The sequence below is a fragment of the Heteronotia binoei genome, chromosome 11 (genome assembly GCF_032191835.1).
Source record: "Heteronotia binoei isolate CCM8104 ecotype False Entrance Well chromosome 11, APGP_CSIRO_Hbin_v1, whole genome shotgun sequence".
Classification (NCBI taxonomy): Eukaryota; Metazoa; Chordata; class Lepidosauria; order Squamata; family Gekkonidae; genus Heteronotia; species Heteronotia binoei.
This window is the reverse complement of record NC_083233.1, coordinates 76,405,312-76,433,114: the sequence shown is the minus strand read 5'-3', so window position 1 is coordinate 76,433,114 and position 27,803 is coordinate 76,405,312. Positions and strand designations below refer to the sequence as shown.

At 47.6% G+C, this 27,803-nt stretch overlaps 1 protein-coding gene and 1 non-coding gene across 2 annotated transcripts; one reads left to right on the top strand and one right to left on the bottom strand.

The window, feature by feature from the left end:
* Nucleotides 1-38: 38 nt before the first annotated feature.
* Nucleotides 39-27,803, top strand: TCTN2 (tectonic family member 2). The gene is made up of 18 exons (XM_060249822.1): nucleotides 39-203; nucleotides 1,557-1,661; nucleotides 4,918-4,991; nucleotides 8,297-8,507; nucleotides 9,765-9,865; nucleotides 12,164-12,360; nucleotides 14,658-14,781; nucleotides 14,897-15,029; nucleotides 18,029-18,094; nucleotides 18,179-18,283; nucleotides 19,752-19,829; nucleotides 20,114-20,188; nucleotides 21,391-21,502; nucleotides 22,230-22,333; nucleotides 24,423-24,579; nucleotides 25,629-25,754; nucleotides 26,149-26,237; nucleotides 27,536-27,803. The coding sequence occupies exons 1-18, from the start codon at nucleotides 134-136 to the stop codon at nucleotides 27,649-27,651; spliced, it is 2,043 nt and encodes a 680-aa protein (XP_060105805.1). The 5' UTR covers nucleotides 39-133; the 3' UTR covers nucleotides 27,652-27,803.
* TRNAA-UGC (transfer RNA alanine (anticodon UGC)) lies at nucleotides 17,162-17,233 on the bottom strand. The gene has a single exon. It is a non-coding gene; the product is annotated as a tRNA-Ala (tRNA).

The following is a 27,803-nucleotide window of genomic DNA, read 5'->3' as shown; positions in this document are numbered from 1 at the left end:
TGGTCCCTGCCTCCCCCCCTCCGGCCGTCGTTTCCATAGCAACCGAGAGCCTGTTGTCAAGATGGCGGCGGCTGCGTCTTTAGCGGGCCTTTTCCCGCCCTGCAGCGCCTTTTAGCGGCGACGCTGCCCTGCTATGGGCTTTAGGGGGCTGCTTTGGGGGCTGCTGATGCTCTCCGGGGCTCGGGCCCAGGATGGGAATCCCGGTGGGTGACGGTGGGCTAAAGAGCTGCCCACCCTTTTTTGCCTCCCGTATCTTTCATAACCTTTGGACAGGCAGAAATGCAACAGGCGGAGCTGCTCCCAGCGGTGCATCCCTGTGCCTGGAAGAGCTTAGCCCAGGGGTGGCCAAACTGTGGCTCAGAGAATGCATTTAAAGTTAAAGTTGTTTTCTTTCCATCTCTCCCAGTCCCTCCCTCTCCCATCTTATTTCCTTCCTTCCCTTTCCCCATCTTCTTTCCTTCTATCTTTGTTCCTTCCTTCAGTTTCCTTCCCCATCTATCTTTATTCCTTCCTTCCTTTTTCTTCCCCATCTTCCTTCCTTCACCCTGGCTTAGTCTGTTTTATTCCTGTCTGTTGCATTGGCTTTCTGAGAGAAACTAGTAGTAGTTTCCGCTTTGTGGGAATGACATCTAGGATTACTCTCCCCTGTGCCTTTAATGACCACGAGGCAGGCAGAAATCCAATAGGTGCATTTTCCCCGAGTCTTGCATCTCCACATGAGGCACAAAGTGCAAGAGGCCTGCCAAGGAGGCAGAAGGTGATGATAACAACTTTCCAACCAAAAGTACCTCTTGTTTTGTACCTGCAGTGCTCCTGGGCATATAAAGGACTGAGTGAACATATGAAGCTGCCTTATACTGAATCAGACCTTCGGTTCATCAAAGTCAGTATTGTCTTCTCAGACTGGCAGCGGCTCTCCACGGTCTCAAGCTGAGGTTTTTCACACGTATTTGCCTGGACCCTTTTTTGGAGATGCCGGGGATTGAACCTGGGACCTTCTGCTTTCCAAGCAGATGCTCTACCACTGAGCCACCGTCCCTCCCCAAGATGGATAAATGGGATTCAGTTTTGGCTAGCTTAGTTTTTACCAAAAGTCTTGTGGTTTCAGGTGGGTTTGGACAGAATGTGGCCTGTTTCTTAAGGAAGGATGGTGCTTGTGATTCAAATCTAATATCTAATTCCAGGAATTCTGCACAACATCACATTTCAGATGCACGTGGCAGGAGTGAATGCCATGTCCCTTACATCTTCTGTCAATCTGGTTTCGGTTGCTGCTACTTGTTGAGCTGTGTGGACATGTGGAATGACACACGCTTGGCCTTATTGCCAACTCTTGAGTTATCATGTATAACAGACAATAAAATATTTCATATTCTCAAATATTTCCCTAAACCAAACCATCGTTGTAACTCTGAAAGCAGAAAAGAAACTGAAGAACAGCTGCCAGTCTGAGCAGAATCTATTTCTAGCACGGTCTGAAATGGAAATGTATGAGGCCGAAATATGCTTTGTATAGATGGGTGTATTTGAAATGTAATGCCGGTTTGTTCTTTCAGGTTTTCAGCCTTCATTTATCTACATGTCTGGGCCCGTGGTCACTGCCACTTTTGTTGGCAGCCCTGGAGATATTTTTTCTCTTTCTGTAGCAAACAATGAAACAGGTAAGATTGTTTAGAAACTGCTATTAAATGTGGGTGGAAATGGTTCAACTGCTTTTTTGCCTTAAAGGTCACTTATTTATTTAGAACAGGGGTGTCAAACATGCGTTCCGGGGGCCAAATCAGGCCCCCAAGCAACTGGCTGTCATCTGCTTCCTTCTCCCTATATTTTGCTTTTCTGCATAACAGCTTGCTTTGTAAGGCTTGCTCAACTGCACAACAGAGCTACTGAGCCAAGCCTCTCTTCCTTCTATTGGCTGAGGCTCCCCCCTCCCCCATCCCCTGGGGAAGGAAGGAAAGAACCACAGCTTCCTCTGCCCGGTTCCCTGAATCCCGTGGGAGAAATACAAAGAAAAGCACCTTAAATGAGTGCTAACATTTTAAGTTTTTAAAAAAAATATATTTAATTGTGTTTGTGTCTTTTATAAAGTTTATATCTCTGCTACCTAAATAGATACACACATGGCCTGGTCCAACCGGACACGGGCCAGCCCAACAAGGTCTCATTTATGTCAGACCTGGTCCTCATAACAAATGAGTTTCACTCCTGATTTAGAACATTTTTATGCCGCCTCTTCAGAAACCTAAGGTGGTTTACAAACTAAAAATATTAAAAACGGAATACTGAAAGATAAAGTAGTTAAAATCCAGCATTTAAAAATGCTCCATCCTAGCATAAAAAAATAGGAAATAAAAATAGACTACAAGCAATTAAAAAAACCCCTTGGTTCCAGCCTAAAATAGTTTTAGAAATCAACCTTTTAACAGTGAGTTGCTCGTGGGCCTAAGTAAAAAGATGTGTTTAAGCCTGATGCCTAAAAGAAAGCTAAGTAGGTACCAAGTGAACCTCAATGGGGCGGACATTCCAAAGGCAAGGTGCCACCACAGACAATGCCCTGCCTCTAAGCTCCACCCACCACACCTCTGAAGGCAGGAACACACAGTGTAGAGCTTGAAAGACAGATCTTAAGTGGTGGGCTGGATAGTATGGAAGGAGACAGTCCTTCAAGTACCCTGTCCCCCAGCCATTTAGGGCAGGGGTGTCAAACTCATTTGTTATGTGGGCCGAAACTAACATAAATGAGACCTTGTCAGGCCGGGCCAGGTGTGTCATAAAACGTAATTCCAGATAGTGGAGATATAAACTCTATAAGGAACACAAACACAATTTTTTACAAAAAATTTAAATAAGACATGCTTAAAACTTTTGCAATATTTTGTTTAACAGTCTCTGATAATTGACACCTCTTGCTCTGACATTGCATCAAAATATTTAGACTATGTCTGTGCTGTAGCAAACTTGAGTATGCTGTACAGGTGTTGTTCAGGTGTGTATCTGTAAGTTGCAAACCGACTTTTGATTTACTGACGCTCATTACAGAAATCTCACGGTCAGTGCTTTGAGCCTAAGACCCAGAAGAAAATACGAAATGGCTGGGCATTGCAAGCTTTTGTACATAAGTTGCTTCACGTGCTAGTCAACCAATGGAGAAAATAAAGGCTTTGCTCTGTAGCTTGATTGTGCAAGCCTGGCAAAACAAGCTGTGATGCAGATGGAAGCAAGAGAGGGAGAAGGAAGCAGGCAACAGTGAGTTGCTCGTGGGCCTGATAGGAGCCCTCCGGGGGCCTGATCTGGTCCCCGGGCTGCATGTTTGACACCCCTGATTTAGGGTCTCAAAGGTGACAAACAGTGCTTTGAACTGTGGCTAGAAACAGCCAGTACAGGGGAGCTATGATCCCTGTATCCCACCCCTGACAGTAGCCTGGCTGCTGCATGTTAGACAAGCTGAAGTTTCTGGACTGTTTTCCAAGGAATCCCTGACATAAAGAGCATTACCTACTCTGGATCACTGTGGTCAGATCACACTTTTCGAGGAACGGCTGTGGCTGTCGTGTCAGCTGAATCTGAGAGAAGGGACTATATGCCACAGAGAACTGGGCCTCCAAATATAGCCAGGACCCTGTAATGCCTCCATGTTCCTTCCGGGAGACTGTCGCTCCCTCCAGGATAGGCTGACTCAGTCCTCTAGCAGCTTTGTCGATAACCAGCAGCAGCGCCCCTGTCTTGTCTGGATTGAGCTTTAGTTTATTGGCCATCTCACTACCGTCTTCAGGCACCTATTCAGGACTTCCACAGACCCACCTGACTTAGTTGTTATGGAGAAGCAGAAGAAGAGGAAGATGATGATATTGGATTTATATCCCGCCCTCCACTTCGAAGAGTCTCAGAGCGGCTCACGATCTCCTTTACCTTCCTCCCTCGCAACAGACACCCTGTGAGGTAGATGAAGATATTGGATTTATATCCCACCCTCCACTCCACAGAGTCTCAGAGCAGCTCACAGTCTCCTTTACCTTCCTCCCCCCCACAACAGACACCTTGTGAGGTAGATGAAGATATTGGATTTATATCCTGCCCTCCACTCCGAAGAGTCTCAGAGCGGCTCACAATCTCCTTTACCTTCCTCCCCCCCACAACAGACACCCTGTGAGGTAGATGAAGATATTGGATTTATATCCCACCCTCCACTCCGAAGAGTCTCAGAGCGGCTCACAATCTCTTTTACCTTCCTCCCCCCCCACAACAGACACCCTGTGAGGTAGATGAAGATATTGGATTTATATCCCGCCCTCCACTCCGAAGAGTCTCAGAGCGGCTCACAATCTCCTTTACCTTCCTCCCCCCCACAGCAGAAACCCTGTGAGGTAGATGAAGATATTGGATTTATATTCCACCCTCCACTCTGAAGAGTCTCAGAGCGGCTCACAATCTCCTTTACCTCCCTCCCCCACAACAGACACCCTGTGAGGTAGATGAAGATATTGGATTTATATCCCACCCTCCACTCTGAAGAGTCTCAGAGTGGCTCATGATCTCCTTTACCTTCCTCCCCCACAACAGACACCCTGTGAGGTGGGTGGGGCTGGAGAGGGCTCTCACAGCAGCTGCCCTTTCAAGGACAACTCCTGCCATAGCTATGGCTGACCCAAGGCCATTCCAGCAGGTGCAAGTGGAGGAGTGGGGAATCAAACCCGGTTCTCCCAGATAAGAGGCCTTACACTTAAGCACTTCACCAAACTGGCTCTCCAGTTTGAGTGTGTGTCATCCAAGTAGAGCTGGGTTTGAGTGTGTGTCATCCAATGGCAAAGATAGAAACCTTCCTGGATGGTAATGTCTCCTAGTTACTACTCGGGTGAAAGCATGAGAGAAGATAACAGATTTAAAAGCATGCATTGTTTGATCTTTGCTTTCCTTCAGGGGTGTTACCTCTTGAAGACTGTTGTGAAAGAAACAGGACTGGTGATTGGAGTTTGAACGTCACATTTAAAGGGGTTAGTAAAAAACTGGTCTTTTTGTGCAAGTTAAACATGCTTGTATGTATTTCTTAAGTGCCCTCTTTGAACCAAAGTAGTTAGGGCAGGAGTGTCAGACACGCAGCTTGTGGGCCACTGGCAGGATCAGGTCACCGGAGGGCTTCTGTCAGACTTACAAACAAATCTGCTTCCTTCTCCCTCTCTCTTGCTTCTTTCTGCATCACAGCTTGCTTTGCCAGGATTTCTCAATTGCACAGAAGCTACAGAGCAAAGCCTCTATTTTATCCATTGGCTGAGGTGCCTCTCTTGGGGAGGAAGCTGTGGGGGAGGGACATATGAAGCTGCCTTCTACTGAATCAGACCCTGGGTCCGTCAAAGTCAGTATTGCCTACTCAGACTGGCAGCTGCTCTCCAGGGTCTCAAGCTGAGGTTTTTCACGCCTACATGCTGGACCCTTTTGAGATGCCGAGGATTGAACCTGGGACCTTCTGCTTATCCAGCAGATGCTCTAACACTGAACCACCATCCCTCACCTTTAGTGGCTCTCAAGGGTCTCAAGCTGAGGTTTTTCACGCCTACTTGCCTAGACCCTTTTGGTTGGAGATGCCAGGGATTGAACCTGGGACCTTCTGCTTACCAAGCAGATGCTCTACCACTGAGCCACCGTCCCTCCCCTTTAGTGGCTCTCCAGGATCTCAAGCTGAGGTCTTTCACACCTACTTGCCTGGACCCTTTTTGGTTGGAGATGCCGGGGATTGAACCTAGAACCTTCTGCTTACCAAGCAGATGCTCTACCACTGAGCCACCGTCCCTCCCCTTTAGTGGCTCTCCAGGGTCTCAAGCTGAGGTCTTTCACACCTACTTGCCTGGACCCTTTTTAGTTGGAGATGCCGGGGATTGAACCTGGGACCTTCTGCTTACCAAGGAGATACTCTACCACTGAGCCACCGTCCCTCACCGTCTTTAGGGAGAGCTTGCTTTGATACTCACCACGGTATTGCAAGAGTGCTAATACTTTAAGCATGTTTTATTTTAGTTTTTTTAAAAAAAATCTTTGTGTTTGTCTGTGTCTTTTATAAAGTTTATACCTCTGCTACCTGGCACAGGTTGCACTGTGAATATAGCGAGTATAGAGAGGCAGTGCGGTGCAGTGGTTAGAGCTACAAACTAGGACTGGTGAGATCAGTCCCTACTTTGCCACGAAGCTCACTTGGTGACCAGTTATCTCCTTTGAGCCTAGCCTGCCTCGCAGGATTGGTAGGAGGCTATGTGGAGAAACGCCACTTTAGTCAGTGGTGGTGCTTCATTTGGCAGGGGTCAGTAAATCCCTCAGCAAGCTTTGTAGCCTTCCCCTCACTCCCCCCCTCCCTTCCAGAGCCAAACCAACAACGCTAGGGGGAAAATCTCCTAGAGAGGCAGGAAGTGCTGTTGTTCCTTGCATGTGTTAGGCAGGAAGAGAAGGCAGATTTGAACGGGGGCTCGAGCGAGCATGTGGTGAGCAATGGAGGCTCCTGCCTGGGAGGGCCCAGGCAGGCAGACTAAGTAAGTAATTCACAAGACAGGGCAAGTTTAGATCAGGGCCAGCAGGACGCGTTTATAATCAACTTTTCTTTGTTATGCTGTTTGCTGTGGTGTGCTGTGCTGTGCTAATTTTGTAAATGCAACTGTTTTTGGTTTGTTTTTCTTTTCCTATCATTTTTACTGTTTAAATAAATATATTTTTACTGTTTAAATGCTGGCAGTCAATCTCTGTACCACCTAGATCCCCAGACCGCTTGAGACCACGCTGTGTTGAGAAGGGGGCCCCGGGGAAGGGGGAAGGCATGCAGTTGGATAAGGTGCCAATCCTCCAGGGGTGCCCCAAAGAAGCGCTGAGGTCTCTGTGAAACCCAAGTGCAGGGTGGCAGAGGACCTTGAGGCCTGGCCTCACAGCTGGAGAGGGGGATTGGGAGTCCTGTTCCTCTCAATCTGAACCCCGGGACTGAGCAGGTGGTGGCAGCGCGCCCAAGGGGCAGGAGGAGAAATAGCTCCCTCCAGGAGTTGGCGACTCCATAGGGAGCTGACGGGACCGGGCCTGAAGGCAGAATCGGGCCGGTTCCGCCACAGGCTAAAACAGGCTGGGAAGAATTGTGCACCACTGACCTGAATTACAAGAAGAATGGAATTAAAATGTGGAACACAGATGTGTATGTACAGTGGCAGCCAACTTACAGCCAACTCTACATGGTTTTTCCTTTCCCTTTTCTGTTATATGAAACTTAATACAACTTTTAGTTGGGTTTTCAAGGCGAGCGATTGAGCAGAGATGGTTGGCTACTGCCTTCCTCTGCAGCGTCTCCCTTGGCGGTCTCCCATCCACGTGTCAACCTTGCTTTAGCTTCTAAGATCTAACAAGATCATACCATCCCACGTCCCAGGAAGTGCAGAGAAGGGCAACTGGAATGATTAAAGGGTTGGAACACTTCCCCTCTAAAGAAAGATCAAAATATTTGAGACTCTTTAGCTTGGAGAAATTTCAACTGGGGGATGACATGGTAGAGGTTTACAAGATTATGCATGGGACAGAGAAGATAGAGAAAGAAGCACTTTTCTCCCTTTCTCACAATACGAGAACTTGTGGACGTTCAGTGAAATTGCTGAGCAGTCGGGTTAGAACGGATAAAAGGAAGTACTTCTTCACCCAAAGGGTGATTAACACACGGAATTCACTGCCACGAGAGGTGGCGGTGGCTACAAGCATAACGGGGATTGGATAAACTTATGGAGCAGAGGTCCATCAGTGGCTATTAGCCACAGCTTATCATTGGAACTCTCTGTCTGGGGCAAGTGATGCTCTGTATTCTTGGTGTTTTGGGGGCGGGGCACAGTGGGAGGGCTTTTAATGTCCTGGCTCTGCTGGTGGACCTCCGGATGGCGCCTGGGTTTTCTGACCTCTGTGTGACACAGAGCGTTGGACTGGATGGTCCACTGGCCTGATCCAACACGGCTTCTCTCATGTTCAGATAGGCAGTCCCATTTATAATTCCAAATAACTTCTTGCTGTCGCTGGGGACTGTGCAGCCCTTTGCCTACCTCGATGCCACAAGAGGTCAGATGTTTGGACATGAAGAAGGCATGTGCTCTTCAGAATACTGCTGTTGCAATGTGAGGGTGAGGGGAGCGGGGGAAACAATGAATCCATCCGCAAAAGCAAATTCCTGTATTACAGACGGTAGAAGAGTCGCTAGCTGGTGTTGAAAGTCATTTCCGAGAAAGCAGTGCGATGCTTAGGGTGTGCCTAAACCATGCGATGCTTAGGGTGTGCCTAAACGATTTCCTTTCAGAATGTTTCCAGAGTGACCGTGCTCTTGACCAGGAACCTGCAGCTCTGCGCTCCTAACCGCACCGGCTGTTGCACGGAGGCCCCCTGCTTGGTCGCTGCTCTGCAGGTTTCTGCGTGTCGAAACTCCACGGTGGTGGCTCGTCTGTCGATCCAAGCAGAGATCTATGCCAACACGTCCTTGGGGAATGGGACGGGGAAACCGGAAACCTTCGGTATTTGGATCTCTTGAGCTTATTTGGGCTTGATTGTGTTTGCGGCATGGTGGCTGTGCTCCGGCGGAGTCCGTAGGAGTGGGGTTTTTTTGGACCCGATGCTCTTTATGAAGCTAAGGCAGAATGGACATGGACCGAGAGGAAAGCCCAGGCCCCTACCCCCAGTTGCTCCTCCTTCCGCATGCCCCTAGCTGTGTATTGGTTACCCCCATCAGCTACCTGCCTCACGCTGATACGAACATATGAAGCTGCCTTATATTGAATCAGACCGTCGGTCCATCAGGGTCAGTATTCGTTACTCAGCCTGGCAGTGCTCTCCAGGGTCATAGTAATAGTCATATTTATGATGATGATGATGATATTGGATTTCTATCCCGCCCTCCACTCCGAAGAGTCTCAGAGCGGCTCACAATCTCCTTTCCCTTCCTCCCCCACAACAGACACCCTCTGAGGTGGGTGAGGCTGAGAGGACTCTCACAGCGGCTGCCCTTTCAAGGACAACCTCTGCCAGATCTAGGGCTGACCCAAGGCCACGCTAGCAGGTGCAAGTGGAGGAGTGGGGAATCAAACCCGGTTCTCCCAGATAAGAGTCCGCACACTTACCCACTACACCAAACTGGCTGTCTTACCATCACCTTCTCTTCCTCCCCCACAACAGACACCCTGTAAGGTGGGTGGGGCTGGAGAGGGCTCTCACAGCAGCTGCCCTTTCAAGGACAACCTCTGCCAGAGCTACGGCTGACCCAAGGCCATTCCAGCAGGTGCAAGTGGAGGAGTGGGGAATCAAACCCGGTCCTCCCAGATAAGAGGAGGCGCACTTACCCACTACACCAAACTGGCTCTTCTTTATTACAGTCATTAGACCATCCATGTACAGAAGATTAAAAAAAAATACAAAACAAAAGTTAAAAATTAAAAGTATGCATTCTTATATACAAGCAGAGAGAGATGAAGCATACCAATTATTCAAGTCCGGTATTCAAACCTGGTTAATGTACATCTTCCGCAGCCTCATAATCAACACACAGAACCTGGCAACTTGATAGGTGATTTTAGGGTTTATGTCCAGGGTCCTAAGCAGAGGTCTTTCACATCACCACCGCCTGGGGCTTTTTTAACTAGGGGTGCTGGGGATTGAACTTGAGACCTTCTGCATGCCTAGCAGAGGCTCTGCCACTCAGCCGTGGCCCCTCCTGCTCCTCTCGTTCCATGTTGCTTCGTAGACTTAACCAAATCCTTCTTTTCTGTGTAAACCAGACAACGCAACGATCATCCCCAATCAAGTGTATCAGCCGTTGGGCTCTTGTCCTTGCAATCTGACTGCTGCCGCCTGCGATATCCGTTGCTGCTGTGACCAGGTATTAATTCTATGCGTAGGGTTTAAAGCTTGGTTAGAAAACTTTATTTTAAAAAAAATATTAAACATCCTTAGGGAAAGTCTCCTCAAGCGCTCATGAAATAATTCGTTAGAAAACTGCGGTTGCCTTTTCCGTAGCCTTGGGGAAAGGAACAAAGCACTTTAATACAGTCGTCGTCGTTCAGTCGCACGATCAAGTCCAACTCTTAGCGATCCCGATGGACCACATCATGCCATGCCCTTCCACCGTCCTCCTGTTTGCTCAAATTCATGTTCGTTGCAGCAATGACACTGTCTAACCATCTCACCCTTTGCCATCCCCTTTTACCCTCTGTCTTTCCCGGCATCAGGGTCTTCTCCAGGGAGTGCTCCCTTCTCATTTGGTGGCCAGAGTATTTGAGCTTCAGCTTCAGCATCTGACCTTCCAGGGAACAGTCTGGGTTTATTTCCCTTAGGACTGACTGACTGGATCTTCTTGCAGGCCAAGGGACTCTCAAGAGTCTTCTCCAGCACCACAGCTCAAAAGCATCTATTCTTCTGCGCTCGGCCTTCCTTATGGTCCAGCTCTCACAGCCATACATTATTATTTGTTGTTGTCCAGTCGCACAGTCGAGTCCGACTCTTTGCGGCCCCGTGGACCAAGTCACCCCAGGTCCTCCTGTCTTCCACCATCCTCCGAAGTCTGCCTTAATTCGTGTTTGTTAAATCAGTAACAGTGTCCAGCCGTCTCCTCTTTTGCCGTCCCCTTCTTCTTTTGCCTTCTGTCTTTCCCAGCATCAGGGTCTTCTCCAGGGAGTGCTCCCTTCTCATTGGGTGGCCCAAGGATTTGAGCTTCAGCTTCAGCATCTGACCTTCCAGGGAACAGTCTGGGTCGGTTTCCCTTAGGACTGACTGATTTGATCGCCTTGCAGTCCAAGGCACTCTCAAGAGTCTTCTCCAGCACCGCCGTTCGAAAGCATCTATTCTTCGGTGCTTGACCTTTAATACAGATGGGCTTATAACATTAGCGCTGTGCCCTAATAAATTGACATCTGGAAATATGTAAAGATGGGGCAAGCAAGTGGAGCCACCTTCCCAGTGTCACTCTGTTTGCCCCGTTTTGTCTTAGTTAAGAAGCATGTGTTGGCTTTGCTCCTGATGCCTCTGAAACGCTTGGGGCTCTTTAGCTTGGAGAAACGTCGACTGCGGGGTGACATGATAGAGGTTTACAAGATAATGCATGCAATGGAGAAAGTAGAGAAAGAAGCCCTTTTCTCCCTTTCTCACAATACAAGAACTCGTGGGCATTCGATGAAATTGCTGAGCAGACAGGTTAGAACGGATAAAAGGAAGTCCTTCTTCACCCAAAGGGTGATTAACATGTGGAATTCACTGCCACAGGAAGTGGTGGCGTCCACAAGCATAGCCACCTTCAAGAAGGGGTTAGATAAAAATATGGAGCAGAGGTCCATCAGTGGCTATTAGCCACAGTGTGTGTGTGTGTGTGTGTGTATATATGTATATATATATATATATATATATATATATATATATATATATATATATATATATATATATTTGGCCGCTGTGTGACACAGAATGTTGGACTGGATGGGCCATTGGCCTGATCCAACATGGCTTCTCTTATGTTCTTTTGTGACACAGAATGTTGGACTGGATGGGCCACTGGCCTGATCCAACATGGCTTCTCTTATGTTCTTTTGTGACACAGAATGTTGGACTGGATGGGCCACTGGCCTGATCTAACATGGCTTCTCTTATGTTCTTTTGTGACACAGAATGTTGGACTGGATGGGCCATTGGCCTGATCCAACATGGCTTCTCTTATGTTCTTTTGTGACACAGAATGTTGGACTGGATGGGCCACTGGCCTGATCTAACATGGCTTCTCTTATGTTCTTTTGTGACACAGAATGTTGGACTGGATGGGCCATTGGCCTGATCCAACATGGCTTCTCTTATGTTCTTTTGTGACACAGAATGTTGGACTGGATGGGCCACTGGCCTGATCTAACATGGCTTCTCTTATGTTCTTTTGTGACACAGAATGTTGGACTGGATGGGCCATTGGCCTGATCCAACATGGCTTCTCTTATGTTCTTTTGTGACACAGAATGTTGGACTGGATGGGCCATTGGCCTGATCCAACATAGCTTCTCTTATGTTCTTATGTGACACAGAATGTTGGACTGGATGGGCCATTGGCCTGATCTAACATGGCTTCTCTTATGTTCTTATGTTCTTATGCTCCTCTCTGTTTGTGTGATTAATCCCTTTGTGTTTGTTTTTCCTTTTGAAGGAATGTACGCCAGAAATGAAAGACCTGTTCAGCGGATCGTGTTTTAGTGGCGTGTTTGGCGGGGACGTCAATCCGCCTTTTGACCAGCTGTGCTCTGTCCAAACTGGAATCAACACCCCAGACTGGTTTCCCTTCTTATGTGTGCACTCTTCCCTGGACAATACGCCTTTCCTGGGTTATTTTTACCACGGCTCTATGTAAGTATGGAAGCTCATCTGGGACAAGCGTGCGGGCATGCGGTTTTTAGTCTGAACCGTGCAGCGGCAGCGTGAATCCTTCCTCCCGCTCCAGAGCTGGAATGCTCTTTTAGGAATATGATATTTTGATCTTACCTGGGAGCAGGGTGGAATTCTAGCAGGAGCTGCTTTGTATATTAGGCCATACACCCCTGACATAGCCAAGAGTTTACAAAAAAAGAGCCTTGTAAGCTCTGGGAGGATTGGCTGCATCAGTGGGGTGTGGCCTAATATGCAAAGGGGCTCCTGCTAGAATTCCACCCCTGCCTAGGAGTAAGATTTTTAATGACCAGAGCAACTTAGCTTCAGGAATTCTGTAGCATCAGTTGCTCCGAAAGGATCTACTATGGTCCTATCCCTCATTTTCATTTTTTCACCAGAGGCTGAGTATTTCTGTTTGGTGATGGAGGATATCCAAACGGGTTTTGTTTTTGTTTTGTTAAAGGTTTGGATGGGGAGGAAGTGGTAAGAGAACAGCATTGTAGCTGCCTTCCCCATCAAGTCTCTTACTCCCTTGTGATCCCTCTCCCATATGCAGAAGATGACCAAAAAAACCCCCCTCCAGAATCCCTGGCTAAACTGGCCTGGAGAAAAATTGCTGGCTGACCCCAAAGTGGCGACCAGCATTTCCCTGGGCGTTGTAAGAAGGGGTCACAAGAACTTAGCACTGCTGCAACCCTTCCATGCTCTCCCTCTCATTATCTGCCTAATTCACAGGATCTGCATTGCTGCATTGGAGAGCCAGTTTGGTGTAGTGGTGAAGTGTGCGGACTCTAATCTGGAAGAACCGGGTTTGATTCCCCACTCTTCCACTTGCACTTGCTGGAATGGCCTTGGGTGAGCTGTAGTTCTCATAGGAGTTGTCCTTGAAACGGCAGCTTCTGGGAGAGCACCCTCAGCCCCACCCACCTCACAGGGTTTGATTCCCCACTCCTCCACTTGCACCTGCTGGAATGGCCTTGGGTCAACCACAGCTCTGGCAGCGGTTGTCCTTGAAAGGGCAGCTGCTGTGAGAACCTCTCCAGCCCCACCCACCTCACAGGGTGTCTGTTGTGGGGGAGGAAGGTAAAGGAGATTGTGAGCCGCTCTAAGACTCTTCGGAGTGAAGGGCGGGATATAAATCCAATATCTTCTTCTTCTGTCAGATGGCGATCTGACAGAGTTTGGTGTAGTGGTTAAGTGTGCAGATTCTTATCTGGGAGAACCCAGTTTGATTTCCCACTCCTCCACTTGCAGCTGCTGGAATGGCCTTGGTTAAGCCATAGCTCTTGTAGGAGTTGTAGGAGTCCTTGAACGGGCAGCTTCTGGGAGAGCTCTCTCAGCCGCACCCACCTCACAGGGTGTCTGTTGTGGAGGAAAGAGATAAATGAGATTGTAAGCCGCTCTGAGACTCTGATTCAGAGAGAAGGGCGGGGTATAAATCTGCGGTCTTCTTCTTCGTCTAGCCTCTGTTTAAAAACCTCCAAAGAAGGAGAGCCCACCACCTCCCAAGGAAGCCACTGAGGAACCGCTCTGTCAGGAAGTTCAGACAACAGAGATCAGTTCTTCTGGAGAAAATGGCTGTCTTGGCAGATGGTCTGTATGGTCTTTTGCCCTGCTGAGATCCCTCCTCTACCCAGTTTTTTCTAGCCTCCAGCGCTCCCATTTTTGTCTTAGGAAAAATGGCCCCAAGAGCAAACTAATTAAGGCAGGAGCTCCCAACTTGAATGCCAGTCGCTCACAAAGTTGAATTTCTGCTCACAAGGCTCCGCAGCTTAGAGGGAGTATTGCCGGTGCCCCCTCTTCCCATGCCCAGAAGATGGCCAAAAAAACTCTCTATGAAGAAAGGTTAAGGTGGTTAACAAGGAGGCGAGGACATTGGATTTATATTCCACCCTCCACTCCAAATCTCAGCGTCTCAGACTCACAATCTCCTTTACCTTTCTCCCCCACAACACCCTGTGAGATGGTTGGGAGAGCTCTCACAGAAGCTGCCTTTTCAAGGACAACTCCTGCAAGAGCTCTGGCTGACCCAAGGCCATTCCAGCAGCTGCAAGTGGAGGAGTGGGGAATCAAATCCAGTTCTCCCACATAAGAGTCTAAGCACTTAACCCTTACACCAAACTGGCTCTCTGGTTAAGGGTCTTTAGCTTGCAGAAATGACGACTAACCCTGCTGCCTCTGCAGTGTTTGCAGTGTTACATGCTTTGCTGCTTCTGGATCTGTCTAAAGTCACTCTTTCTGTATTTCACCAGTGTGCTTTGAAAATGTATTTGCAGCACATCCTCTGAAGCGTCTTCATTTAAGATTCCATTTCAGACCCTCCCAGGGAAAGTTACTGGTGGTTACAGACAAGGAGATCCAATTATGACCATGCAAGACGAGTATTTTTCAGTTCCTCAGGTGATAAGATCTTCTTTGCATGAACAGTCCCTCTGCTTCTTGTGGGGACTTGCTTTTAATACCTGGGAGAGAGAAGCTGCATGGAGATAAATTCCTGAAATTAATCCAATTGCAGCCATTCCTCTCTGGGCAGTGTGCGAGGGACGCCCCCGTTGCATTCCTTCAGGACTTTGCCGTTGAGTGTCTGGTTACTTCCAAAGATGAGAGGACCCTGCTTCCCAGCGTGCCCATAAACAGCGGCACTGGAGGTACGTTGCGTTCTGACAATACTAGAACTCGTGGACACTCAATGCAATTGCTGAGCAGTCGGGTTAGAACGGATAAAAGGAAGTACTTCTTCACCCAAAGGATGATTAACACGTGAAATTCACTGCCAAAGAAGGTGGTGGTCGCTGCAAGCATAGATAGCTTCAAGAGGGAGTTGGATAAACATACGGAGCAGAGGTCCATCAGTGGCTATTAGCCGCAGCGTATTGTTGAAACTCTCTATCTGGGGCAGTGATGCTCTGTATTCTTGGTGCTGGGGGGGGCACAGTGGGAGGGCTTCTAATGTCCTGGCCCCACTAATGGACCTGATGGCGCCTGGTTTTTTTTGGCTGCTGTGTGACACAGAGTGTTGGACTGGATGTGCCATTGGCCTGATCCAGCATGGCTTCTCTTATGTTCTTATGTGACACAGAGTGTTGGACTGGATGGGCCATTGGCCTAATCTAACATGGCTTCTCTTTTGTTCTTATGGCCAAGTGTGGCTGGATTGCTAGAAAGGGTTCTGTGATATTTTCAGACACATGAAGCTGCCTTACATTGAATCAGACCAATGATTCATCAAATGTATTTTATTTATTTACCATATTTTTCGGTCCATTGGACGCTCCGGACCATTAGACGCAGGTGCCTGGCTGGGGGACAAGCGGCGAGATCGCTCCCTCCGCCCCCACCGCAAACCCAGCACTTCGCAGGGAGCGATCTCGCCACTTGTCTCCCAGCCAGGCACGCAGGCACAGAGGAAGCACCCGCCCCCTCCGCAAACCCAGTGCTTCGCAAAGCGCTGGGCTGTGGAGTGGGCGGCATGCTTTCCCCCTGCCTGCCTGGCTTCAGCTGATGCTTACAGCAAGCGCCAGGATCACTCCCTCCACCCTCCGATCCCAGCGCTTGCTGAAAGCAGCAGCTGAAGCCAGGCAGAGGAAGCACCCGCCCCCTCCGCAAACCCAGCGCTTCGCGAGCGCCGGCTGTGGAGAGGGCGGCGTGCTTTCTCCCTGCCTGTTTGCATGGCTTCAGCGCTGATGCTTAAAGCCAGCGCTGGGATCGGAGGGCGGAGGGAGCGATCCTGGCGCTTGCTGTAAGCGTCAGAGCTGGAGCCAGGCAGGCAGGCGCGGGGAAGCGCCGGGACGGAGGCAGCGGATCGCCCCCCCCCCGGAGGAAGGTACATACGCTACCTTCGCTCCATAAGACGCACACACTTTTTACCCCACTTTTTTGGGGGGGGGAAAGTGCGTCTTATGGTGCGAAAAATATGGTATTTACTTTAGTTTTGTATCTAGCTCTCTCCACAAGGGCAGCTAATAACAGCTAAAAATTACATTAAACATCTAAAAATTACATTTACTAACAGAGCTTACATTAAAATGGCTAACAATGTAAAACTAAAAGCATAATACGTCACCATGATGCTGATCACAACTTCCGTGGTGGTTCAAGAGAGCCAATTTGGTGTAGTGGTTAAGTGTGCGGACTCTTATCTGGGAGAACCGGGTTTGATTCCCCACTCCTCCACTTGCACCTGCTAGCATGGCCTTGGGTCAGCCATAGCTCTGGCAGAGGTTGTCCTTGAAAGGGCAGCTGCTGGGAGAGCCCTCTCCAGCTCCACCCACTTCACAGGGTGTCTGTTGTGGGGGAGGAGGGGAAAGGAGATTGTGAGCCGCTCTGAGACTCTTCGGAGTGGAGGGCGGGATATAAATCCAATATCTTCATCTACCTCACAGGGTGTCTGTTGTGGGGGAGGAGGGGAAAGGAGATTGTGAGCCGCTCTGAGACTCTTCGGAGTAGAGGGCGGGATATAAATCCAATATCTTCATCTACCTCACAGGGTGTCTGTTGTGGAGGGGGGGGAAGGTAAAGGAGATTGTGAGCCGCTCTGAGACTCTTGGGAGTGGAGGGCGGGATATAAATTCAATATCTTCATCTACCTCACAGGGTGTCTGTTGTGGGGGAGGAAGGGAAAGGAGATTGTGAGCCGCTCTGAGACTCTTCGGAGTGGAGGGCGGGATATAAATCCAATATCTTCTTCTTCTTCTTCAAAGTCAATACTGTCTACTTAGGCCAAGCAGAGGCTCTACTACTCAGAGGTCTTTTCCAACACCTGCTTCCTGGTGCTTTTAACTGGAGATGCCAGGAATTGAACCTGGGACCTTCTGCATGCAAAGCAGAGGCTCTACTTCTGAGCCACAGCCCCTCACTAAATCTCAGTCTCTGTGTGGTCTCAGGCATATGTTGTTGGCTTTATTCTAAGGAGGAAGCTCCCCCAAGCTCTGTGGGAACTTGTGACTGACTCAAGGTCACATCAGCAGCTGCAAGCGGAGGAGTGGAGACTCAAACCTGGTTCTCCCAAATTAGAGTCTGCACACTTAACCACTACACCAAACTGGATCTACGCTGCTTTTAGGGAGGGACAGTGGCTCAGTGGTAGAGCATCTGTATGGTAAGCAGAAGGTCCCAGGTTCAATCCCCGGCATCTCCAAAAAAGGGTCCAGGCAAGTAGGCGTGAAAAACCTCAGCCTGATCCTTGGAGAGCCGCTGCCAGTCTGAGTAGACAATACTGACTTTGATGGACCCAGGGTCTGTTTCAGTATAAGGCAGCTTCATATCTTCATACACTTTAGTTGACTGTAAGAGAGAAGCAATACAAAGAAAAGAAAAAGCCTGGCTGCGCTTCAGAACTGTGTTAGATTTAGGTTTGGTTTAGGCTAAGAGTTTGCATGGACACACCTGTCAACCATGTGGTCTGCCCTGAGAACACCAGGGACTTCCCAAGGGATTAGATAGGGCTGCATTTAGTATCCGTATCCTTCCCCTTCTGCCTGCCTCTTCACCTGATTAGGTACCCGATGCGAAAAGACGCAGGAATTTGGCAGCCGCACAAATTTCCACATGTAGTCCCCAGCGCAGGAGAATCGTGGAGCGAGGCATGTTTTTGTTGTTTCAGCGCAAGCCTCTTCATTTTGCATTCACAATTTCTTTTTCTTGTCAGATTCCATCAGTCCGCTTGTGACGTACGAGAACAAGACAACAGATATAGGAAGCTGTGCCGGCAGTGGTAAATATGTGGTTAATATAAGTGTAAAAATATGCACAGAGATGTGAAACCGCACATTCCATGTGAACCGTATCTTGTTTTCAGAACCCGAAAGTGTGATATTTGCAGGAGTTTATACAGTCATATGGGAAGGTAGGAGAATAACGGACTTGGAGGTCTCCATCCTTTATGGAAAGATCTGCCCAGAAGGTACCTTTGTATGTCTTATGTATGCTTAGACAGATTTCCTTTTTCTAGCGCAGGAGTGGCCAAACTGCAGCTTGGGAAACACATGTTCATTTATTGATTTGATTTGATTTTTTTAGCCCGCCCTTCCCATAGAACAGGCTCAGGGCGGGTGTGTGGCTCTCAAAGTCACCACTGCTCCGTTGGCCAACTAGGAAAAGGCATTTCTCTCTCTAAATCACTTCGCCAAGCCAGCTGGCAGCTTGGAGATGAAGCAGAGAAATAACGAGGTCCGCACATTGCTGTGTTGAAACGAATTTACTTTGGCACCAAAGCAGAACTTAGCTGGCCATAAGCCTCCAAAATGACTAAGTTAAAGTTATTTTCATACAGACCGTTTTTATTCATATAGGCACTGGCTTATCTCACTCAACATTCTCCACCCTCCTGTCTCCATGCATTATCAGCTTTAACAAGAAGCTTCTCGGAGGCCTCTTTGTTATCTACTTTACAACCTTGAATTCACACCAATTCGGGCTGTATGGGCTCTAACGAACATTGCATCAGACATTCTCTTTTTGAAGGCATAAGCATGCTTTTATTCATTATTATAGGGGTATTCATTAATTATTCAGGGATCCCCCTTCAGAGAAGAAGAAGAAGATATTGGATTTATATCCCGCCCTCCACTCCAAAGAGTCTCAGAGAGGCTCACAATCTCCTTTACCTTCCTCCCCCACAGCAGACACCCTGTGAGGTGGGTGAGGCTGAGAAGGCTCTCACAGCAGCTGCCCTTTCAAGGACAACCTCCGCCAGAGCTTTGGCTGACCCAAGGCCATTCCAGCAGCTGCAAGTGGAGGCATGGGGAATCAAACCCGGTTCTCCCAGATAAGAGTCCGCACACTTAACCACTCCACCAAACTGGCATTTAAAGTTGCTTTCTTTCCACACCTCCCTCCCCCATCTATTTTCCTCCCTCCCTCCCACATCTGACGCCCTCCAACATCTGATGTTTATCCTATGCGGCTCTTACATTAAGTAAGTTTGGCCGCCCCTGTTCTGGCATGCACATTGTATTGCCTTGACCTGGATGGCTCAAGGGAGCCCGATCTCATCAGACCTCAGAATCTAAGCAGGATCAGCTGTCGTTGGTGCTTTGATGGGAGATCACTGAGGTTGTCCAGGGCTGCTGTATAGAGGCAGCCAATGGCAAATCGCCTCTTAACGTTTTCTACCTTGAAACTTGCAGGTTTGCCATCAGTTAGCTGTGACTTGACAGCCCTTCACGCACACACACACACACACACACACACACACTCACTTTATTGAAATGACGCTTTGGAATGATCAAATTGTTCAATGGGTGGGGTTAAAGGACGTGTCGTCGCTACAAAGCGCACAGCTGAATGCACGCGTGGTGGTAGCAGGGATTGCAAAAGCAACAATGGTATTCGTGTTTTTATTAAATGTTGACTGCATTTTTCCCCTCTAGACACCCTGAGGCAGAGGTTCACAGTAAACTTTGTGAGCGTGAATGCGACCAGCACAGAAGAATTGTCCGGGAATCCAGGTGAAATCTCTTGTTGGCTCATGTTGGAACAAAACGTCATGTTGATGTTCAGCAGTTTCCCCCCCTTTATTTATTTATTTATTTGGTAATACCAGCATCTGTTCAGTTGTTCCCTGCCGTATCTGCTTGTTAATGAGTGAACTGTTCTCTTTAGTTTTGACTGGAGTCCAGAATACCTTTAGAGTGTCATTGTGGGAGCTCCAATACAATTGGTCGGCGGCATCGCTAGTAGGAACGGATGACATTCTATACAATCCCACACCATGTTCTCTTTGTTTAATCAGGTTATCAAGTTGGAAAACCAGTCAGAGCTGCAAGCCTGAATTCTTCAGTTACCACTTTAAACCTCTGGAAGCCAGGTATGACTATTTTTTTTTTTTACATTGAATATTAGATATTCCCTAAGCATGCCTTAGAGTAAGGCTGACTGCTGCCACAGTAGTTTTAGCCTTCTGTTTATCTGGGTATGGTGAGACAATCCGGCCAGCAGTAAGATATGATTTATTAAGTGCAACTTTAAAATACGCTGCCTAACTTTTACCTGTGCGACCTATGAAGAATAAAAGGGCAATCAGAACAGATGGCTGTCCTGCATCTTCTTCAAAGACTATAGCAAACAAGCTCGCAACCCAATTACTAAGAAAAACTTCTTAATCATTAACCATAAATAATTTGCTCAAGTTTATATGTCTCTTTCTGTGTAAAAACACCACAAATCTTCAAAAATACATAAATGCGACAACAATGTCCGCACTTCAGCCCGTTTCCCTTCTGCTTCCTCAGATACCGCAACAAAAGATCATTTACAATTCACCGTCCAATATAAATATCAAAACTTCTCGAGTCAAAATCTCTGCTGACTTCTTCAGACTGCATCTTCTTCAGGCATTTGTTTATTTCAGGGCTTTTTAAAAATCAGGATGCACAGGAACGCAGTTTCAGCTGGCGCGGCTTCTGGGTGTGTGGCCTGATATGCAAATGAGTTCCTGCTGGACTTTTTCTACAGAAAAACTCTGTATGAAACAATGACAATGTCAGGGGGTGTGGACCAATATGCAAATAAGTTCCTGCTGGGCTTTTTCTACCCCCCCCCCCCCCGGTTTATTTCATGGCAAAAATGTGGGTCCTTCCTTTCTGGCCTTACAAGGGCCACCAAAGCAGCTAACAAAAACATGTGATGAAATCACATTTTAAAACCACTCAAATCAACACACATTGTTAGAACAACTAAAAACAGAGTTAAACTACATACAGGACAGAGTTTAAATATGCACAAACGGTTTTTCTCCAGTAGATCCAGGAGAGAAAAGCTGAGCATTTAAAACTTTTCCCAGCATGAGAATATTGTTTTAGATCTCCGTTAAGCTGGATTATGGCCACTCGGGTCACCTCAAGCGGAGCAGCAAAAGCTAAATTAAACCTCTCTCAGTATATGTTGGATTAATGGAGCAGAATCATATTTAGGTATCGTTATTGTTCATTTGAGTGCTTTCATTAAATATTGTGTGTAAAGCTGCAAGCTAGAAGAGACCAGGCTGCTACAAGGTTTTCTTTATTATAGATGGCCGCGGTCTTTGTGCGTCAGCAGATCTCACTCCCGTTTTGTTTGGACTGAATGCTGTTTCCGGATGCATTTTAGAAGTTGATCTCAAGGAGAACTGCAGTCAGTTAAGGTGAGCCGTGGCCACTTCTCTTTCCTCATTTGTGGCATATTTGAAGGGATGCTAGAACTCAAGTCCCCACACTGCGGGTAAGAGATCCGCCTCCTTAATTAGTAAGTGGCAAAGAGGTCCTTCATCTCCTTCTGCATTTTACTTGGGGCCAAAGTAGACAAGACCCTGGAGGAGGGATCACCCATGTCTTTATTTATTCTTCTCTAAATAATGGCCTTACTGGGGCGAACAGTACTCCAGGAGTTGCTGGAGGCCTGATTTAAATGCGATGCTGGGAAGCCAAAAGACCTCGCCCATGGGACTCTGCATTCACACAGTGCTCTGTTTCCACTGGGCTGCTGCCTGTGCCTTGTTTCAGGAAACGGATGCAAAGGGAAAGTTTAATTCTGTCTTCCTAGCCCAGCACTTTGGTCCTGATCCGAAATGAGGGAGAGGCCTTTTTTTTTTTTTTGCATAACTGTGCCCTTGAAATAAATAAGATTTCCAAGCCGGGTGGTGAAAGTTAGCTGTGCTGTGTCCAAGTGATTCTAACTTTGTGTCCTTTCTCCTCTCATTTCCTATTCGGGTGGAAGGAGCTCTTATTTCCCCTCCCCCAGAAAAATCTCGCAAGTGGTACCTAGGAGTGTCTGCAGTAGAAGCCACCACCCTGCCAATTATACAATTTCACAGAAATGCTTTCTTTGTTGTATTCCCCGGAGTCCTGTTTTAACACATTCACCTTTTGCAGGGAGAATGTGGCCGACAGACTGAATTCCTTGGTGCCGGCGAACCTGGTCGGGAAAAGAGGCAATTCCAATTCCAGCATCCCCGATGACTGGGTGGAAATCATACGTGAGTAGCAGCAGTAAAAGGACAGGTCCTCTTGTGGATCAAAAACTGGCTGAGTAATAGGAAGCAGAGAGTGAGTATAAATGGGCAGTCTTCGCAGTGGAGGACGGTAAGCAGTGGGGTGCCGCAGGGCTCGGTACTGGGTCCCATGCTCTTTAACTTGTTCATAAATGATTTAGAGTTGGGAGTGAGCAGTGAAGTGGCCAAGTTTGCGGATGACACTAAATTGTTCAGGGTGGTGAGAACCAGAGAGGATTGTGAGGAACTCCAAAGGGATCTGTTGAGGCTGGGTGAGTGGGCGTCAACGTGGCAGATGCGGTTCAATGTGGCCAAGTGCAAAGTAATGCACATTGGGGCTAAGAATCCCAGCTACAAATACAAGTTGATGGGGTGTGAACTGGCAGAGACTGATCAAGAGAGAGATCTTGGGGTCATGATAGATAACTCACTGAAAGTGTCAAGACAGTGTGCGTTTGCAATAAAAAAGGCCAATGCCATGCTGGGAATTATTAGGAAGGGAATTGAAAACAAATCAGCCAGTATCATAATGCCCCTGTATAAATCGATGGTGCGGTCTCATTTGGAGTACTGTGTGCAGTTCTGGTCGCCGCACCTCAAAAAGGATATTATAGCTTTAGAGAAGGTGCAGAGAAGGGCAACTAGAATGATTAAAGGGCTGGAGCACTTTCCCTATGAAGAAAGGTTGAAACGCTTGGGACTCTTTAGCTTGGAGAAACGTCGACTGCGGGGTGACATGATAGAGGTTTACAAGATAATGCATGGAATGGAGAAAGTAGAGAAAGAAGTACTTTTCTCCCTTTCTCACAATACAAGAACTCGTGGGCATTCGATGAAATTGCTGAGCAGACAGGTTAAAACGGATAAAAGGAAGTACTTCTTCACCCAAAGGGTGATTAACATGTGGAATTCACTGCCACAGGAGGTGGTGGCGGCCACAAGTATAGCCACCTTCAAGAGGGGTTTAGATAAAAATATGGAGCAGAGGTCCATCAGTGGCTATTAGCCACAGTGTATGTGTGTATATAACATTTTTTTCCACTGTGTGACACAGAGTGTTGGACTTGATGGGCCGTTGGCCTGATCAAACATGGCTTCTCTTATGTTCTTATGTTCTTACTTTCCTAGCATAGGTTGCTAGAACTGAGGTAGAAAAGAGAAAGAGTCCAATATCACCTTAAAGTAGGGGTGCCGAACATGTGGCCCGGAGGCCAAATCAGGCCCCTGGAGGGCTCCTATCAGGCCTCCGAGCAACTGGCTGTCATCTGCTTCCTTCTCCCTCTCTCTTGTTTCTTTCTGCATAGTAGCTAGCTTTGCAAGGCTTGCTCAATTACACAGGAGCTACAGAGCAAAACCTCTGAGGCTGAGGCTCCTCCCTTGGGGAGGAAGGGCCGGGGAGAAGGCAGAGCTTGTTTTTCTAGGCTCTTTCAAGCACACAGCAGAACTACTGAGCCAAGCCTCTCTTCCTTCTGTTGGCTGAGGCTCCTCCCCCTCCTGGTCCTCTAGGGAAGGAAAGATAGAGCCAGAGCTTCCTTTGCCCAGTTCCCTGAATCCCAAGGGAGAGATACAAACGAAGCACCTTTAACACCAAGTGCTAACATTTTAAGCATGTTTTAAGTTTAAAAAAAAAAATTCTGTGTCCTTTATAAAGTTTATATCTCTGCTACCTTATCTTAAATAGGTATACACATGGCCTGGCCCAACGTGACCTGGCCCAACCTGACATGGCCCGGCCCAACAAGGTCTCATTTATGTCAGATTCGGCCCTCATAACAAATGAGTTTGACACCCCTGCCTTAAAGACTGACGAGATTTGTAGCAGGAGATGAGTTCACTTTTTCAGCAGTGACTCACGAAAGCTCCTTCCCCACCACAAATGTTGTTAGCCTTCAAAGCGCTGCTGGACTCCTCTTTTCCGCTGCTACAGACAGACTGACACGGTGACCCACCTCGATCTAGAGCTGAAGTGTATCCCACCATGTTTCCTTTGTAAGAAGAGAATTAGCTACTGATGTTAACTTCTGCTGCAGCCATTTTCTCAGAGTAACATTCTCCCGTTTCTTCCTTATAACAGGCTCAGATACTTTTAACTCCAGCTCAAACGCAAGTGCTGGGATCTTCAAAGGCCTGTGCCCAAGAGTTCCTGCTCACTTGAATATCCACATTCTTACAGCTGTTGTGGGCGCAGTAGAAGGAATTCCACAGCAGGAAATACTGGGAGTGCAAATCGGGTATGGCAACTTCATATCACATGATAGCGATGTTAGACCAAGTTACTGTCATAACTTTTTGAACCCTCTCAAGGTTGCCTGTTCCAAAGAAGGCTCTAGTCCACAAAGCTTACCCTAAAGTAAAAGTTCGTTAGTCTTTAAGGTGCCCCAAAAATTCCTATTTATACCTCTTTTGTAATTTCCTTTGTAAGAAGAAGATGATGATGATATTGGATTTATATCCCGCCCTCCACTCAGAGTCTCAGAGCGGCTCACAATCTCCTTTCCCTTCCTCCCCCACAACAGACACCCTGTGAGGTAGATGAAGATATTGGATTTATATCCCGCCCTCCACTCCGAAGAGTCTCAGAGCGGCTCACAATCTCCTTTCCCTTCCTCCCCCACAACAGACACCCTGTGAGGAAGATGAAGATATTGGATTTATATCCCGCCCTCCACTCCGAAAAGTCTCAGAGCGGCTCACAATCTCCTTTCCCTTCCTCCCCCACAACAGACACCCTGTGAGGTAGATGAAGATATTGGATTTATATCCCGCCCTCCACTCCGAAGAGTCTCAGAGCAGCTCACAATCTCCTTTCCCTTCCTCCCCCACAACAGAAACCCTGTGAGGTAGATGAAGATATTGGATTTATATCCCGCCCTCCACTCAGAGTCTCAGAGCAGCTCACAATCTCCTTTCCCTTCCTCCCCCACAACAGACACTCTGTGAGGTGGGTGGGGTTGAGAGAGCAAGGACTACTCCTGCAAGACATATGGCTGACCCAAGGCCATTCCAGCAGGTGCAAGTGGAGGAATGGGGAATCAAACCCAGTTCTCCCAGATAAGAGAGCTCTGGCTGACCCAAGGCCATTCCAGCAGGTGCAAGTGGAGGAGTGGGGAATCAAACCCGGTTCTCCCAGGTAAGAGAGCTATGGCTGACCCAAGGCCAGTTCTCCCAGGTAAAAGTCTGCACACTTCACCACTACACCAGACTGGCTGATTATAGTAATCAGTTGCTGGTTGAGGTTTCCTTTTTAGAATAATACAGTTAATTCTCTTCCACACTTCAGTTTTTCAACAATAACTTGGCAAGTTCAGTGTCCACTTACCTTTGAAGAGGAAGCTGGCTTTCTTCCTATCTCAGCCTCAGTCCAGTTCATCAAAATACCTGCGCAGCCCCCTGTTCCAAAGACAAGGTAACCCTCGGATGCATGCAAGTGTTATAGTTCTGTTATAAAGATGTGCTGGTAATGGTATAAATAGAAAGGTGGGTTTGATAGGCTGAAAAAACAAGTAAGGTCATGAGTAGATTGGGACTACATAGGCATCACCAGCATGAGAACCAGTGTGATTTAGTGGCTAGGATCTGGGAGACCTCTGCCATGGAAATTTGCTCCAGTCGCTTTCTGGAGGGGAGAATTTGCAAGCTACTTTGCGTCCCTGTTGGGGGGAAAAGTGGGGTGTGTGTGAAGCAGATAAGAAACAAAAATTACCAGGCTCTTGCCAAGTGAATGCTGTCCCTTTTAGTTGTCCTGTCATTGATACTCTGGTCTGTTCTTAAGATTTAGTTTTGAACTGGGTTTTTTGCAGATTTCAGATCAATTACACAGAATTTGACTGCAGGAGAAATGACGTTTGCTGGCCAGAACTCTTTTATCCCCTCACACGCTTCTACACAGGTAAAAAACAAAACTATAATGGAAGTGAGATCTTGCTAGAGATTCAAATGGTTTATCTGTGGCTTGGGCAGAAGAATCTATGGGAAGTGCAGGGCTTTTTTCGTAGCAGGAACTCCTTTGCATATTAGGCCACACACCCCTGATGTTGCCAATCTTCCCAGAGCTTACAGTAGGCCCCGTAAGAAGAGTTCTGAAAGCTCTTAGAGGATTGGCTACATCAGGTGGGGTGGCCTAATATGCAAAGGAGCTCCTGCTACAAAAAAAGCTCTGGGGAAGTGTTCTAATCAGGGAGCTTGACCCATCTTACAACTTCGTTGTTTTTGAGATCCAGAGCTCCGACTGAAGTCGATGGGTAGTGGATTCAGGCCAGGCAACAGAAAGCACTCTTTCATATAATGCACAGTTCACTTAAAAACTCACTGCTGTAGGATGTGGTGACAACCACTAGCTTAGTGGGAATTAAAAGGGAAGAGAGGTCCATCAATGCAGGCTAAATGCAGGGGGCAGATTGGGAGGGGAGAAAGGCCCTGCCCCTACCCACTCAGTGGCCTGCCCCACCAAAGGAGGGAATGAGCACCTGCCTGGCGGATCCCAAGCAGGAGGTACCCTCTCTTGGCTGGCATACTGGAGCCATGCACAGAGAGGGATGGGCCAGGTGCTTTCTTTGCTGCTTTGGGTGTAGCCAGACCTAGGTGCCTCCCCCACATCTCTGGCTTGCGGTGCTGGCATATAGCAGGGGCGGCCAACGGTAGCTCTCCAGATGTTTTTTTTCTACAACTCCCATCAGCATGACCAATGGCATATAGGGCTGGAATGGCAGGGGGAGGCAGCCCCCTAAATCATCAGACCATCATGACTTTTTCCAGTGGCTTTAATGACCCATTTTCCTGTGTTGTAAGGGGGCACGATCTATATGAGCTACAATGCTACATTACAATGATCCAAATGAGACTTCTGTATCTGTATGAAGAATACCTCTGAATCCCAGTTCCTTGAGGGCACACCATTCCCCTACTGTGGGCTTCCTGGGGCGTTTGGTTGGCCACTAGGAAACAGGATGCTGAACCATCTGGACCTGTTGTTGGTCTGATACTGTAGTATTGCTGTTACGGTCTTAGGCAGAGGTCTCTCATATCACAGACTATCTGATTTTTAAAAACTGGGGATAACAAGGAATTGTACTTGGAAACTTCTACATGAAAATCAGATGCTTCACCACTGAGCCACAGCCCCTTCCCTAAATCACATCAAAGAATTCAAGTGTCCTGCTGCTAATCTCTGTTTCAAACTCTTGTCAGGTGAACCCTACTCCCATTCTCTCGCCAAAGGCCTGGTCCTGGTGTTCCTCATCTTAATTGCCGTCTTGCTGAGTGATCCTGGGAGAAGAATCTGTGGAGTATGGAATAAAACATAAATCTTCAACATAAAAAGAACTGTTTTGATACTGAGGGTTTTTTAGTATTGAATAAGTGGTACTGAATTTGTAAAGAAAGAGGATGTGTATAGTTTTATGAGTTTTTTTAATAACTGCAAATAATTGTAAAATAAAAAGGTTATGTATTTAAA

What these genes read in the sequence shown, in the direction of transcription:
- TCTN2 (XM_060249822.1), top strand. Translation starts at nt 134, where the DNA reads ATGGGCTTTAGGGGGCTGCTTTGGGGGCTGCTGATGCTCTCCGGGGCT. An exon ending in GGGGAAACCGGAAACCTTCG is followed by an intron (nt 8,508 to 9,764) that starts GTATTTGGATCT and finishes TGTGTAAACCAG; the next exon opens with ACAACGCAACGATCATCCCC. An exon ending in CCTCACACGCTTCTACACAG is followed by an intron (nt 26,238 to 27,535) that starts GTAAAAAACAAA and finishes AACTCTTGTCAG; the next exon opens with GTGAACCCTACTCCCATTCT.